The 13,435-nt window shown below is 43.6% G+C and overlaps 2 protein-coding genes across 3 annotated transcripts in view; both read left to right on the forward strand.

Annotated features, from left to right (window-relative positions):
• Positions 1-6,697, forward strand: LOC112214864 (leishmanolysin-like peptidase 2). Its single transcript, XM_042327860.1, has 14 exons — positions 1-436; positions 2,590-2,683; positions 2,872-2,923; positions 3,044-3,193; positions 3,418-3,543; positions 3,645-3,726; positions 4,047-4,192; positions 4,464-4,647; positions 4,824-4,893; positions 5,029-5,119; positions 5,275-5,379; positions 5,493-5,624; positions 5,707-5,840; positions 6,014-6,697. The coding sequence occupies exons 1-14, from the start codon at positions 1-3 to the stop codon at positions 6,270-6,272; spliced, it is 2,061 nt and encodes a 686-aa protein (XP_042183794.1). The 3' UTR covers positions 6,273-6,697.
• Positions 6,698-8,996: 2,299 nt separating this feature from the next.
• LOC121847182 overlaps positions 8,997-13,435 on the forward strand; it is a 10,959-nt gene continuing 6,520 nt past the window's right edge. The window contains exon 1 of one of the 2 annotated variants that reach the window (XM_042327169.1): positions 8,997-9,155. The gene's annotated coding sequence lies outside the window, so the exon portion shown is untranslated. The remainder of the gene's footprint in view (positions 9,156-13,435) is intronic. The other variant, XM_042327170.1, reaches the window with a different exon arrangement.

The raw sequence follows: 13,435 nt of genomic DNA on the forward strand, positions 1-13,435 counted from the left end.
ATGCCTTCACCCCCCTCCCTCAGCAGGCCGTGGGTTTGGATGGTGGTGGTGGTCATCTGGCTCCCTGGTGCTCTGGAGAAGTGTATCTTCGATGAGGTTCAGCAGTCGGTCACAGTGGTCACCACATCCACGGATCCAGACGGACCTCACCCTAAGACGACGGCCAGTAACAATGTTGAGCTTCAGACTCGACTTACTGCTTTAGAGGACACAGCTAATCCTTTTCAAATTCCTTCATTTGCGCTTCAACTTTCTTCATCCCAGAGACACCACAGGAAGCACACAAGAGAGCTGGCTCCACCCACAAACCATCCACAGCCAATCAGGATCCACACCTGGGTTTTGAGGGATAGCCCCGCCCTGTCTCAGGTGGAAAGCGAGAGACTGGAGCCAGCAGTCAGGGAGGCTGTGGGCATCGTGTCCAACTTGCTGTCAGGTAGGAGAGGAGTTTGTCTGTCTCTGTGTGCTGTGTGTTTGAGTGGATCTGTACTGCACAAAAATATAAACGCAACATGAAACAATTTCTAAGATTTACAGTTCATATAAGGAAATCAGTCAATTGAAATAATTCAATTAGGCCTTAATCTATGGATTTCACATGACTGGGAATACAGATATGCATCTGTTGCTCACAGATAACAACAAAAGGTAGGGGCGTGGATCAGAAAACCTTTCAGTATCTGGTGTTACCACCATTTGCCTCATGCAGTGTGACAAATCTCCTTCACATAGAGTTGACGGGGTCTGTCTGGCCCTGTCCGGACGAGGCCACAGTGTCTCCCGACCGCTCCTGTCTCAGCCTCCAGTATTTATGCTGCAATAGTTTGTGTCGGGGGGCTAGGGTCAGTCTGTTATATCTGGAGTATTTCTCCTGTCTCATCCGGTGTCCTGTGTGAATTTAAGTATGCTCCCTCTAATTCTCTCTCGCTCTCTCTCTCTCGGAGGACCTGAGCCCTGGGACCATGCCTCAGGGCTACCTGGCATGATGACTCCTTGCTGTCCCCAGTCCACCTGGTCATGCTACTGCTCCAGTTGCAACTGTTCTGCCTGCGGCTATGGAACCCTGACCTGTTCACTGGAAGTGCTACCTTGTCCTGGACCTGCTGTTTTCGACTCTCTAGAGACAGCAGGAGCGGTAGAGATACTCTCAATGATCGTCTATGAAAAGCCAACTGACATTTACTTCTGAGGTGCTGACCTGTTGCACCCTCTACAACCACTGTGATTATTATTATTTGACCCTGCTGGTCATCTATGAACGTTTGAACATCTTGGCCATGTTCTGTTATAATCTCCACCCGGCACAGTGCCTCAGAGCCTGGTTCCTCTCTAGGTTTCTTCCTAGGTTCTGGCCTTTCTAGGGAGTTTTTCTTAGCCACCGTGCTTCTACATTGCGTTGCTTGCTGTTTGGGGTTTAAGGCTGGGTTTCTGTACAGCACTTTGTGACATCGGCCGATGTAAAACGGGCATTATAAATACATTTGATTGATTGATTGATCAGGTTGTTGATTGTGGCCTGTGGAATGTTGTCCCACTTCAATGGCTTTGCAAAGTTGGTGGATATTGGCGGGAACTGGAACACACCGATCCTGAACATGTTCAATGGGTGTCATGTCTGGCCAGTATGCAGGCCATGGAAGAACTGGGACATTTCAGCTTCCAGGAATTGTGTACAGATCCTTGTGACATAGGGCATGCATTATCATGCTGAAACATGAGGTGATGGCGGCGGATGAATGGAACGACAATGGGCCTCAGGATCTCTTCACGGTATCTCTGTGCATTGAAATTGCCATAGATAAAATGCAATTGTGTTTATTGTACATAGCTCATGCCTGCCCCCATAACCCAACTGCCACCATGGGGCATTCTGTTCACAATGTTGACATCAGCAAACCACTTTCCCACACGATGCCATTCACGTGGCCTGCAGTTGTGAGGCCGGTTGGACGTACTGCCAAATTCTCTAAAACGATATTGGAGGCGGCTCATGGTAGAGGAATGAACATTCAACAGCTCTGGTGGACATTCCTGCTGTCAGCATGCAAATTGCACGCTCCCTCAAAACTTGAGACATTGAGACATCTGTGGCATTGGGTTGTGTGACAAAACTGCACATTTTAGAGTGGCCTTTTATTGTCCCCAGCACAAGTTGCACCTGTGAAATGATCATGCTGTTTAAACAGCTTCTTGATATGCCACACCTGTCAGGTGCATGGATTATCTTGGTAAAGGAGAAATGCTCACAAACAAGAATGTAAACAAATTTGTGCGCAAAAGTTTAGACATAAGCTTTTTGTCTGAACGAAAAATGTCTGGTATATTTTATTTCAGCTCATGAAACATGGGACCAACACTTTACGTGTTGCGCTTATATTTTTGTTCAGTGTATCTACTGTGTGTGAATGTTTCTCAGTAGGAACATTATTGTGTGTGGATGTTTGTCAGTAGGAACATTTATTGTGTGTGTTTTTGACTGAGTCTTTGTGACTTTTGTGTCACGTTTGTGTGTAATAACAATGTAATGATGTATTCATGTGGGGATAACTAAGTATTTCACTGATAATTTAATACTTGCTGTCCCGACAGTAAACAGAGTCCCTGGTCATCTGCTGCTCAGCAGAAACATCAACAAGTACTGCAAGTTCATATGGCGGAACGCCAGCGCTGCCAACTATAACAAGTCTGTGTGTTACAACTGTATACCTAGCTATATGTGTGTATTTGTCCATTTCTTTATATAGTAAAATACTGTCTCTGTTTATACAGTGTGTTTCTCTTGTCTTAGACTTTCTGATACAGTATATTGGATTTTCTACTGTTAGTGGTCGGTGAATCATTTCAACCAATCAAAGATTTCCATTTCCGCAGGTGTGGCCGAGCCAATGAGAACTACAGGACGGAGACCTGTCTGGATGTCATTGTGAGTAGCAGCATCTGAACCCTCTCTCATATCACACAGAAAGGGAGATGCTGTGTTATTATTAGTCCTTTGATGGAAATCATGACCTGCCAGTGAGGATGCACCACCATTGATTGACAGATCCCAGATGATCACCTGAGGGGTTGTTCCGTGTACTCAGAGCCTGATGCACCAACCATGACTGTGATAAGGCCTGAGGGGGCGGGACTTCCTGACACTGACTTCCTACTTTACCTCCACGCGCAGAGCACCGACAAGTGTCGAGCGGAGGTGAGGGGTCAGCGGAGACCATGTTATGTTCCATGTAAATCAACTTAGTTGGTGACTGTCAACATAGCTCTGGTTGTCCTTAGGTACAGATCTAAGATCAGCAGATATCCTTACCAGCACACCCTCACCAATGAAAAGCAATACGATCAGTAATGAACTCAGGTCATAAAATATGTTGACTGTCAATGTATCACTCTTTCCTCTTCGCTATTCATATATCCCAGCCCAGTGTGTTGGCCTATGCAGTGCACTGCCAGACTGACTCCCAGGGTCGACCTCTGGCTGGAGTGGTGGTCATCTGTAGGGACAGACTGACTGGGGAGGGATATAGCCACCAAGGCACTGTGCAGGTAAAATAATTGTAATTGTGTGTGTGTGAGATATATATATATATATGTATATATATGTATATATTTATAAGTAAAAATAATTAGCATCTCCTTTTCTCCAGACTGTGATCCATGAGTTGTTCCATGCATTGGGTTTCTCCAAAGAACTCTTCAGCACCTGGAGAGACTGCTCCTACTCACAACGTCAGTAACCTTGCTCGTGTTATCATTTGGTATATTACATTTGTATTATAAGGCTATATTCTATTGTGTTACTTAAGAGTGTGTTTTTGTCCAATCCTTTTAGGTTAGATTTTTAGATTTGTCTCTCTCTGTTGTAAAGGTATCTGTTTTTGTTTTGCTGTGGGTTTGTTGTTGTGTTGTGTGGTTGTTGTGTGATTAAGTTATACTCGGTTGTGTTGTGTCATTGAGTTATACTCGATTGTGTTGTGTGGTTGAGTTATACTCGGTTGTGTTGAATTGTGTGGTTATGTGATTCTGTGTTGTCTTATTGTGTTGTGTAGCTGGGATGGGCTGCTCCCCCTGGGGTCAGGTGACTAACACAGATGAGACAGGTCAGGTCAGGATCTACACCCAATCAGTGATCAGAGCCCTGCAGGAACACCTGTTATCTACTGACCCTGACCTGGGAGGACCACTGGAGAACCTGGTACGGACCCTGCCATGAGCCATTAACACACAATATATTGTAGTGCAGAAATATAGGCACTGTAGTCACACTCATGAAATACCGGACTCTCACACTTTATTCATATTATATATATATATTATATTGTGTTTTACCTTTCTCTATCTACCTCGTTACCCATAACTCCTTTCTCACACTTTTCTCTCTAAATCTCTCTCTTTCTCTCCCCTGCTCTTTAACACACACTCTGCCCCTCCCTCTCTCTTTCTCCACTCCTCTCCCCATCTCCCAGGATGTAGGTTCTAGTGGTCTGTCCTCTCACTGGGAGTCCAGGGTGCTACAGGGTTCCATCATGGCTGCAGCCCTGGGGGATCCAGCTGTGGTGCGTGTCGACCCGGTCACCCTGGCCGCCCTACAGGACACGGGCTGGTACTCTGTCAACCACAGCCGAGCACAGGGCCTGGTGTGGGGAAAGGGTGAGGGACCCGCCTGTCCATTGAGACGGATATAACTGAACCAAACAGATAAGGGGTTTAGAAAGAATATCTGTCAAAGAGAAAGAGTGTAAGAGAGGAATATCGTGTGGTGTGAGTGATTCTGAGTGTACCTGATTAATGGCCGTAGTGAATTATTGTTTGTGTATCTTTCGTAGGTGAGGGAGCAATGTTTGGATTACGGTCCACCTGCCATGACAACTCCTCCTCATTTTTCTGCACAGGCAGGTAGTGTTATTCTTTTATTTGAATATCCCACACTTAACCATACAATAAAAAACAAACCCCATTCTCCAACGTTGTCTAAAGCTGTCCAGGTACTCTACCTCAGTCTCTGTTTGACTTGTGTTCTCCATCGCTCAGTGGTTTGGGGTGTCATTATCTTCACCGCCACAAGGGGGAGTGCCAGACTGACGCTCACCTGGATGGGTGCCGCATTTACAAACCTCAAATGGTGGGTCTTCTGCATACTTATTTACTTCAGTTTGACCGTTTCCCTGAACTCTGTTCTCCATGACAAAACAGTATTTCAAACACTCTTCCTCAGCTTCACCTTCTCTCTCTATTTGAACTTCTCCCTCTTTACTTCTCTCTCTGTGTTTTCCTAAGAGTGAGTGCTGGAAAGAGGAGAATGAGAGAGAGACTGAAACAGAGTGGAGTGGAGAGTTGTACCGTATAGACAGCCGATGCTTCTTCTCTAACCTGAGCAGAGAGGTCAGTGTGTGTGTATTTTATGTGGACTCACACCGCATATATTTGTGAAAAAGTGTATGAAGGTGACACCTACCCATTTTTTAAAATTTCTATCCATCTCCTCTCTCTGTCAGAATATCTCCCTGTCCGTCAGTGACTCTGTGGTGGGGCGTTGTTATAGACACAGGTGTACTGGGCTGAACCGGTATCAGATACAGGTGTCTGGCTCTGACTGGTTGGACTGCCCAGTAGGAAGCACCATTGAGGTAAACTTTTGAGCATACACCGATTTTGCCATTTTGGCCATTAGATTCTACCATGATTTGACATGATTTCTCATTCATTCAGGTGACAGGTTACAGGGGGCTAGTTGCATGTCCTGACAAGAGGTTGTGTTATTACCCTGACATTGGTCTCTCCATCGACAACCAGGACCCCCACTCTCCAGCTGCCTCTACTAAAGGCACAGTGACTACTGAGAAGTGAGTATGGCTGAGTACGAAGTATTTCAGTATCTTTGGTATGGCACAATATGAACTTGCAATGTTGTTATTTTAATCAAGTTTTAAGTGGTCTTTCACTTTCTCAGAGCGCAATACATAATTTATTTATCAGTATAAATAAAGTGTTTATTTTCTTATCTTCTCTCCCTCAGCGATCCCCTGTTACATCAGAACACAATCCCTGACCTGAGCCTGACCTTTGACCCTGCCCCTACTTGTGCAGAACCAGGGGTCAGTACAGACACCACGTTGGCTGCAGTCCTGGGGGTCAGTGCTGCTGTCTGTCTCCTGGCTGCCCTGATGGTGGCCTACAGGAGGTACCGCTCCTCCAGAGTCAGGGTGCATGCTGCCCCTGAGGCCCCCAGTGTTCTGCAGTTGCACTCGACCCAAAGTGATTCAAATAACTGCTAATTGAAACTGGGTGTCCATTATAGCACAGTCTTGTGCACTGGTGTAAATGGTTACTTAATCAAGTAGGTGGTGTTTGTACATTATTTATCAGAGGGGGAAATTGACTATTTGTTAAGTGTTGAACTGTACAAATGAAAAAAGTACAATAGAGTAAAGAGCAATGCGACGCTGAGGTGTTCTAATTGTCCCCTGGATTTGTTGTTCAACATGGATTTAGCTTTAACACTATGTTAACCTGTAATAACAATGAATTATGTGAGCGTTTTCTGTGTCTTTTCCCTGTGGTATACATTTAACTCATACAAATTGGCATATAAAATGTAAATCTGCACTATTTATTTTTTATACAGATCTGTTGCCATGGTGATGTTCTCTGGAATCCCCCTTAGATAAGTCAGAGCAGGGAAGGTTCCAGGCATAAGGGACATAAGCGGTAAGCTTCTCTTAGGCCTCCAACCCCCCCCAATTTTTTTAAAAAAAAAAAAATATTAACTAAATATACACTACAGTTCAAAAGTTTGGGGTCACTTAGAAATGTCCTTGTTTTTGAAAGAAAAGCTCATTTTTTTGTTCATTAAAGTAACATCAAATTGATCAGAAATACAGTGTAGACAATGTTAATGTTGAAAATGACTATTGTTGAAAATGAATATTATCCCATTATCAGAAACCATCACTCCAGTGTGCCAATGGCACATTGTGTTAGCTAATCCAAGTTTATAATTTTAAAAGGCTAATTTATCATTAGAAAACCCTTTTGTAATTATGTTAGCACAGCTGAAGACTGTTGTTCTGATTAAAGAAGCAATAAAGCTGTCCTTCTTTCAGCTAGTTGAGTATCTGGAACATCAGCATTTGTGGGTTCGATTACAGGCTCAAAAGGGCCAGAAACAAAGACCTTTCTTCTGAAACCCGTCAGTCTATTCTTGTCTGAGAAATGAATGCTATTCCATGCGAGAAATTGCCAAGAAACTGAAGATCTACAACGCTGTGTACTACTCCCTTCACAGAACAGCACAAACTGTCTCTAACCAGAATAGAAAGAGGACTGGGAGGCCCCATCGCACAGCTGAGCAAGAGGACAAGTACGTTAGAGTGTCTAGTTTGAGAAACAGATGCCTCACAAGTCCTCAACTGGCAGCTTCATTAAATAGTACCCGCAAAACACCAGTCTCAATGTCAACAATGAAGAGGCGACTCCGAGATGCTGGCATTCTAGGTAGAGTTGAAAAAAAAAAGCCATATCTCAGACCGGCCAATAAAACAAAATATTAAGATGGGTAAAAGAACACAGACACTGGACAGAGATATGGCTTTTTCTTTGCAACTCTGCCTAGAAGGCCAGCATCATTTCTCAGAACAAGAATAGACTGTCGAGTTTCAGAAGAAAGGTATTTCTGGCCATTTTAAGCTTGTAATCAAACTCAGAAATTCTGATGCTCCAGATCCTCAACTAGTCTAAAGAAGGCCAGTTTTATTGCTTCTTTAATTAGCACGACAGTTTTCAGCTGTGATAAGATAATTGCAAAAGGGTTTTCTAATGATAAATTATCCTTTTAAAATGATAAACTTGGATTAGCTAACACAACGTGCCATTGGAACACGTGTGATGGTTGCTGATAATGGGCCTCTGTACGCCCATGTAGATATTCCTTAAAAATCAGCCGTTTCCAGCTACAATAGTCATTTACAACATTAACAATGTCTACACTGTATTTCTGATCAATTTGATGTTATTTTAATGGACAAAAAAAATAGCTTTTCTTTCAAAAACAAGGACATTTCTAAGTGACCCCAAACCTTTGAACGGTAGTGTATATATTTATTTTCAGGCGGGGTGGGGGTACTCAGTCCGGGTCTCAACTAACTGTTGAGAGTTAGAATAGCAGAATACACAATGTGAAAGTTCAACATTTGGTTGTGCTTCAGCAAATTTTCTCTTGGTATGTCAGTCACTGACAGTCACTCAATTAACCAGCTAACAATTTTTTAATTGGTAAGTTAGTCTAGCCACCTATCTAAACTTGTAATAATGGCCAAATACTGACCAGGCACGTAGGACAAAAGCCCAGGGGCCCCTTATTGACTTTGTTAGTCACTCTCAGTCAGATATCATTAACAGGGCATAAGTCATGGCACATGTGTAGAATTGCAAGAATTTTGCTTTAAACTGAAAAAAATGTCTCTCCCCATGGAAAAATGGGTAGAATTGCAGATAATTAGCTGTAAAACTGAGAAAAAGCAGTGTCTTGCCCCATGGCATTAAAAAAAATAATTTCATGAAATTTGAAATCAAATTGTAAAGACAATTATCCGCCCCATGACAAAATGTGTAGAGTTGCAGGAAATTAACTTTAAAACGTACATTTAATCTCTGCCATAAAGAGGGGGGGTCACTAAAATGTTTTGCAGACTCAAATGTTTTGCTTGCTTAGGGCCCCCCCAAAAGGCTAAAACGGGCCCTGAGTCAGAGAATGTCAGTTGATAGAAGTTAATCTGCAGTGACTGGGATCTGTCATGCTCAATGATCAAGATAATTCTAATGTTGGACAGTCATGAAACATGACAACATGCACAGGTGCTAGTCTCTAGGAATCAGTTCAGCAGCACAAAGTATAACAATACACTTTTCAAACACTAGCTAGGAGTAAAATAGTAGAGCATCAACAGCATGCATTTCCTTCATACCATGTGACTTCTCGTAAATGTCAGGTGAAAAAGAAAGTGAAATCTAGCTATGTTGGAAAAACACGTACAAGAGATAGTCGAGGAGCAAATCGGCTTCTCTTATTCATATCCCACAGTCCGTCCTGTGTGTATGAGGCAACGACTGAGAGACAGTGGAGAGAGAGAGCAACACGATGACAACCCAGCAGCAGGAGTGTGAGAAGCGCTATGACCCCAAAGACACCACGCTCAAGTTCGTCACTAGACACGATGATATTAGTAAAATGTATCTAAGCCTCTCTTGCTCAACCTTAGTTTATGATTTCAAGTAAAATAGGAATTGCTTAATAGGTCATGGAATTTTGTATGCAGATTTGAAAGTATTGATTTCATTGTATAGCTTGAATATGCAGTAAATGAAATATACAGGTAACTGACAAAATAATGGAAACACCAACAACGTGTCTTAATGGGGCGTTGGGCCACCAGGAGCCGCAAGAACAGCTTTAATACGCCTTGGCATAGATTATGCAAGTGTCGAACTCTATTGGAGGGATGCGAACTATGTCCCCTATAAACTGCGCGCGTGCGCGGCCGCGCAAATTCTGCCAGGATTGCCGGCGCAGAAGAAATGTCATGCCGCGCAGAGACGCAAGAGATTGAATGTCACTGAGTTCGCCCCATTAGTTTGCTCTATTTAGATCAACGTTTTTCCTGTGATCGAATCAACATTATATCAGCCACTTTTCAATGTAACAAACCAAAAGAAATCTAACTTTGCAAGACTGAGTCTTTGATTTTGTTGTGGGCAAAGCCAGAGCGCAACGGAGTAGAATTCTATTGGCGGGGGTCGTACACGAGCGCTCGTTCAATCACCCGCGAATGAAGGCGTTTTTCAGATCAGTTCAGATCAGAGCGCAATGCCGCGGGTGTCCCCATTTGTTGATATTCTTTCCTAGTAAGCAAGTTATTAGCCCAAGTGTAGATAAATATAGGTTTATCAAGGAGGAGTTATTGCTTCCTACAAGAGCACAAAACATGTAGGCTACATTTCAAGCTGTTTTTGAAAAGCCAGTCAGGTCAAAAGCTTATGTCTTAATTAAAGGGACAGTGTTGCATTTTGAGACACGCTTGAATGTGCAAATAAGCCAATAGGCAGAGGGGTAACCTACATTGTCTGATTCTCTGTATGGCAATAATAAATAATTGTACTTTGAAAAGTGGTTTCTTCATCATAAAACACAATACAATGCACTTTATAGTCACCTATTTGGAGTGGTGATTTTAGCATGTAAATCTTGGTGGGGCAAAAAAAGAAAGAAAGTGGGATGAATGTCAGCAAAGCCACAACACAACACTAAACAATACATTCATTGAGGCCTCCCAAGTGGCACAGTGGTCTAAGACACTGCATTGCATTTGCTAGCTGTGCCACTAGAGATCCTGGTTTGAGTCAAATCAAATCAAATCAATCAAATTTGATTTGTCACATACACATGGTTAGCAGATGTTAATGCAAGTGTAGCGAAATGCTTGTGCTTCTAGTTCCGACAATGCAGTAATAACCAACAAGTAATCTAGCTAACAATTCAAAAACTACTACCTTATAGACACAAGTGTAAAGGGATAAAGAATATGTACATAAAGATCTATGAATGAGTGATGGTACAGAGCGGCATAGGCAAGATACAGTAGATGGTATTGAGTGCAGTATATACATATGAGATGAGTATGTAAACAAAGTGGCATAGTTAAAGTGGCTAGTGATACATGTATTACATAAAGATGCAGTAGATGATATAGAGTATAGTATATACATATACATATGAGATGAGTAATGTAGGGTATGTAAACATTATATTAGGTAGCATTGTTTAAAGTGGCTAGTGATATATTTTACATCATTTCCCATCAATTCCCATTATTAAAGTGGCTGGAGTTGAGTCAGTGTGTTGGCAGCAGCCACTCAATGTTAGTGGTGGCTGTTTAACAGTCTGATGGCCTTGAGATAGAAGCTGTTTTTCAGTCTCTCGGTCCCAGCTTTGATGCACCTGTACTGACCTCGCCTTCTGGATGATAGCGGGGTGAACAGGCAGTGGCTCGGGTGGTTGATGTCCTTGATGATCTTTATGGCCTTCCTGTGACATCGGGTGGTGTAGGTGTCCTGGAGGGCAGGTAGTTTGCCCCCGGTGATGCGTTGTGCAGACCTCACTACCCTCTGGAGAGCCTTACGGTTGTGGGCGGAGCAGTTGCCATACCAGGCGGTGATACAGCCCGACAGGATGCTCTCGATTGTGCATCTGTAGAAGTTTGTGAGTGCTTTTGGTGACAAGCCGAATTTCTTGAGCCTCCTGAGATTGAAGAGGCGCTGCTGCTCCTTCTTCACGATGCTGTCTGTGTGGGTGGACCAATTCAGTTTGTCTGTGATGTGTACGCCGAGGAACTTAAAACTTACTACCCTCTCCACTACTGTTCCATCAATGTGGATAGGGGGGTGTTCCCTCTGCTGTTTCCTGAAGTTCACAATCATCTCCTTAGTTTTGTTGACGTTGAGTGTGAGGTTATTTTCCTGACACCACACTCCGAGGGCCCTCACCTCCTCCCTGTAGGCCGTCTCGTCGTTGTTGGTAATCAAGCCTACCACTGTTGTGTCGTCCGCAAACTTGATGATTGAGTTGGAGGCGTGCGTGGCCACGCAGTCGTGGGTGAACAGGGAGTACAGGAGAGGGCTCAGAACGCACCCTTGTGGGGCCCCAGTGTTGAGGATCAGCGGGGTGGAAATGTTGTTGCCTACCCTCACCACCTGGGGGCGGCCCGTCAGGAAGTCCAGTACCCAGTTGCACAGGGCGGGGTCGAGACCCAGGGTCTCGAGCTTGATGACGAACTTGGAGGGCACTATGGTGTTAAATGCTGAGCTGTAGTCGATGAACAGCATTCTCACATTGGTATTCCTCTTGTCCAGATGGGTTAGGGCAGTGTGCAGTGTGGTTGAGATTGCATCGTATGTGGACCTATTTGGGCGGTAAGCAAATTGGAGTGGGTCTAGGGTGTCAGGTAGGGTGGAGGTGATATGGTCCTTGACTAGTCTCTCAAAGCACTTCATGATGACGGAAGTGAGTGCTGGCTCTGTCGCAGCCGGCAGCCAGCCGTGACCGGGAGACCCATGGGGCAGAGCACAATTGGCCCAGCGTTGTCCGGGTTAGTGGAGGGTTTGGCTGGCAGGGATGTCCTTGTTCCATCGCGCTCTAGTGACTCCTGTAGTGGGCCGGGCACATGCATGCTGATACAGTCGTCAGGTGTACAGTGTTTCCTCTGACACATTGGTGCGGCTGCCTTCCAGTTTAGGCTGCCTTGTCCCAAAGCAGGCCCAACATCTTACCACTGCTACACCTGGCTTTCAGCGGAGACTTGTCTGGCAGCCAAACTGTTCATTCAGCCTCATTTACTGCCTTAAAAAAACACAGCTGATATGGCTGACTTGCTTAAACAAATGTGGTTTCTAATGACAATTAAGATGTACAAACTATGGCATAAGGGGACGCAAAGCGGATAAGAGGCAATCCATAATTTTGATTAAGACATTAATGAGCAAGCTAGGATGGATGTCGTCAATATAACTATTTACTCAGCACTTTTGAAATGTACAGCGACAGAATTCAGAACATTGACCATTCTTACAGTGTTCTCCCTGTACACCAAGTCAGAACCTTAGGATAAATAAAGGGGGCATATAAGCAGACAATGAAAGCTCTTACAATATTCAATGATTACATTTCTCTAAAACAGGTTATAGGCTACATGTGCACCACCAAGTCAGAACAGTAGGCCGAAATTAAGAGGGTTAAATAGACCAAATTATTAGGGGGAGGTACATGGGCTACTGACATCTTACTACACAACATACACTACCGTTCAAAAGTTTGGGGTCACTTAGAAATGTCCTTGTTTTTGAAAGATAAGCACATTTTTTGTCCATTATAATAACATCAAATTGATCAGAAATACAGTGTAGACATTGTTAATGTTGTAAATGACTATTGTAGCTGGAAACAGCTGGTTTTTAATGGAATATCTACATAGGCGTACAGAGGCCCATTATCAGCAACTACCACTCCAGTGTTCCAATGACACGTTGTGTTAGCTAATCCAAGTTTATAATTTTAAAAGGCTAATTGATCATTAGAAAACCCTTTTGCAATTATGTTAGCACAGCTGAAAACTGCTGTTCTGATAAAAGAAGCAATACAACTGGCCTTCTTTAGACGAGTTGAATATCTGGAGCATCAGCATTTGTGGGTTTGATTACAGGCTCAAAATGTCCAGAAACAAAGACCTTTCTTCTGAAACTCGTCAATCTATTCTTGTTCTGAGAAATGAAAGCCATTGTCAAGAAACTGAAGATCTCGTACAACGCTGTGTACTACTCCCTTCACAGAACACCACAAACGGGCTCTAACCAGAATAGAAAGAGGAATGGGAGGCCCCGGTGCACAACT

Source organism: Oncorhynchus tshawytscha, linkage group LG09 (assembly GCF_018296145.1).
Source record: "Oncorhynchus tshawytscha isolate Ot180627B linkage group LG09, Otsh_v2.0, whole genome shotgun sequence".
In the NCBI taxonomy this organism is placed as follows: Eukaryota; Metazoa; Chordata; class Actinopteri; order Salmoniformes; family Salmonidae; genus Oncorhynchus; species Oncorhynchus tshawytscha.

Bases quoted from the DNA above. Each gene is read 5' to 3' on its own strand.
- LOC112214864 (XM_042327860.1), top strand. From the start codon at position 1: ATGCCTTCACCCCCCTCCCTCAGCAGGCCGTGGGTTTGGATGGTGGTG. The intron at 4,193-4,463 runs GTACGGACCCTG...CCCATCTCCCAG, and splicing joins GAGGACCACTGGAGAACCTG to GATGTAGGTTCTAGTGGTCT. The intron at 4,894-5,028 runs GTAGTGTTATTC...TCCATCGCTCAG, and splicing joins TCATTTTTCTGCACAGGCAG to TGGTTTGGGGTGTCATTATC.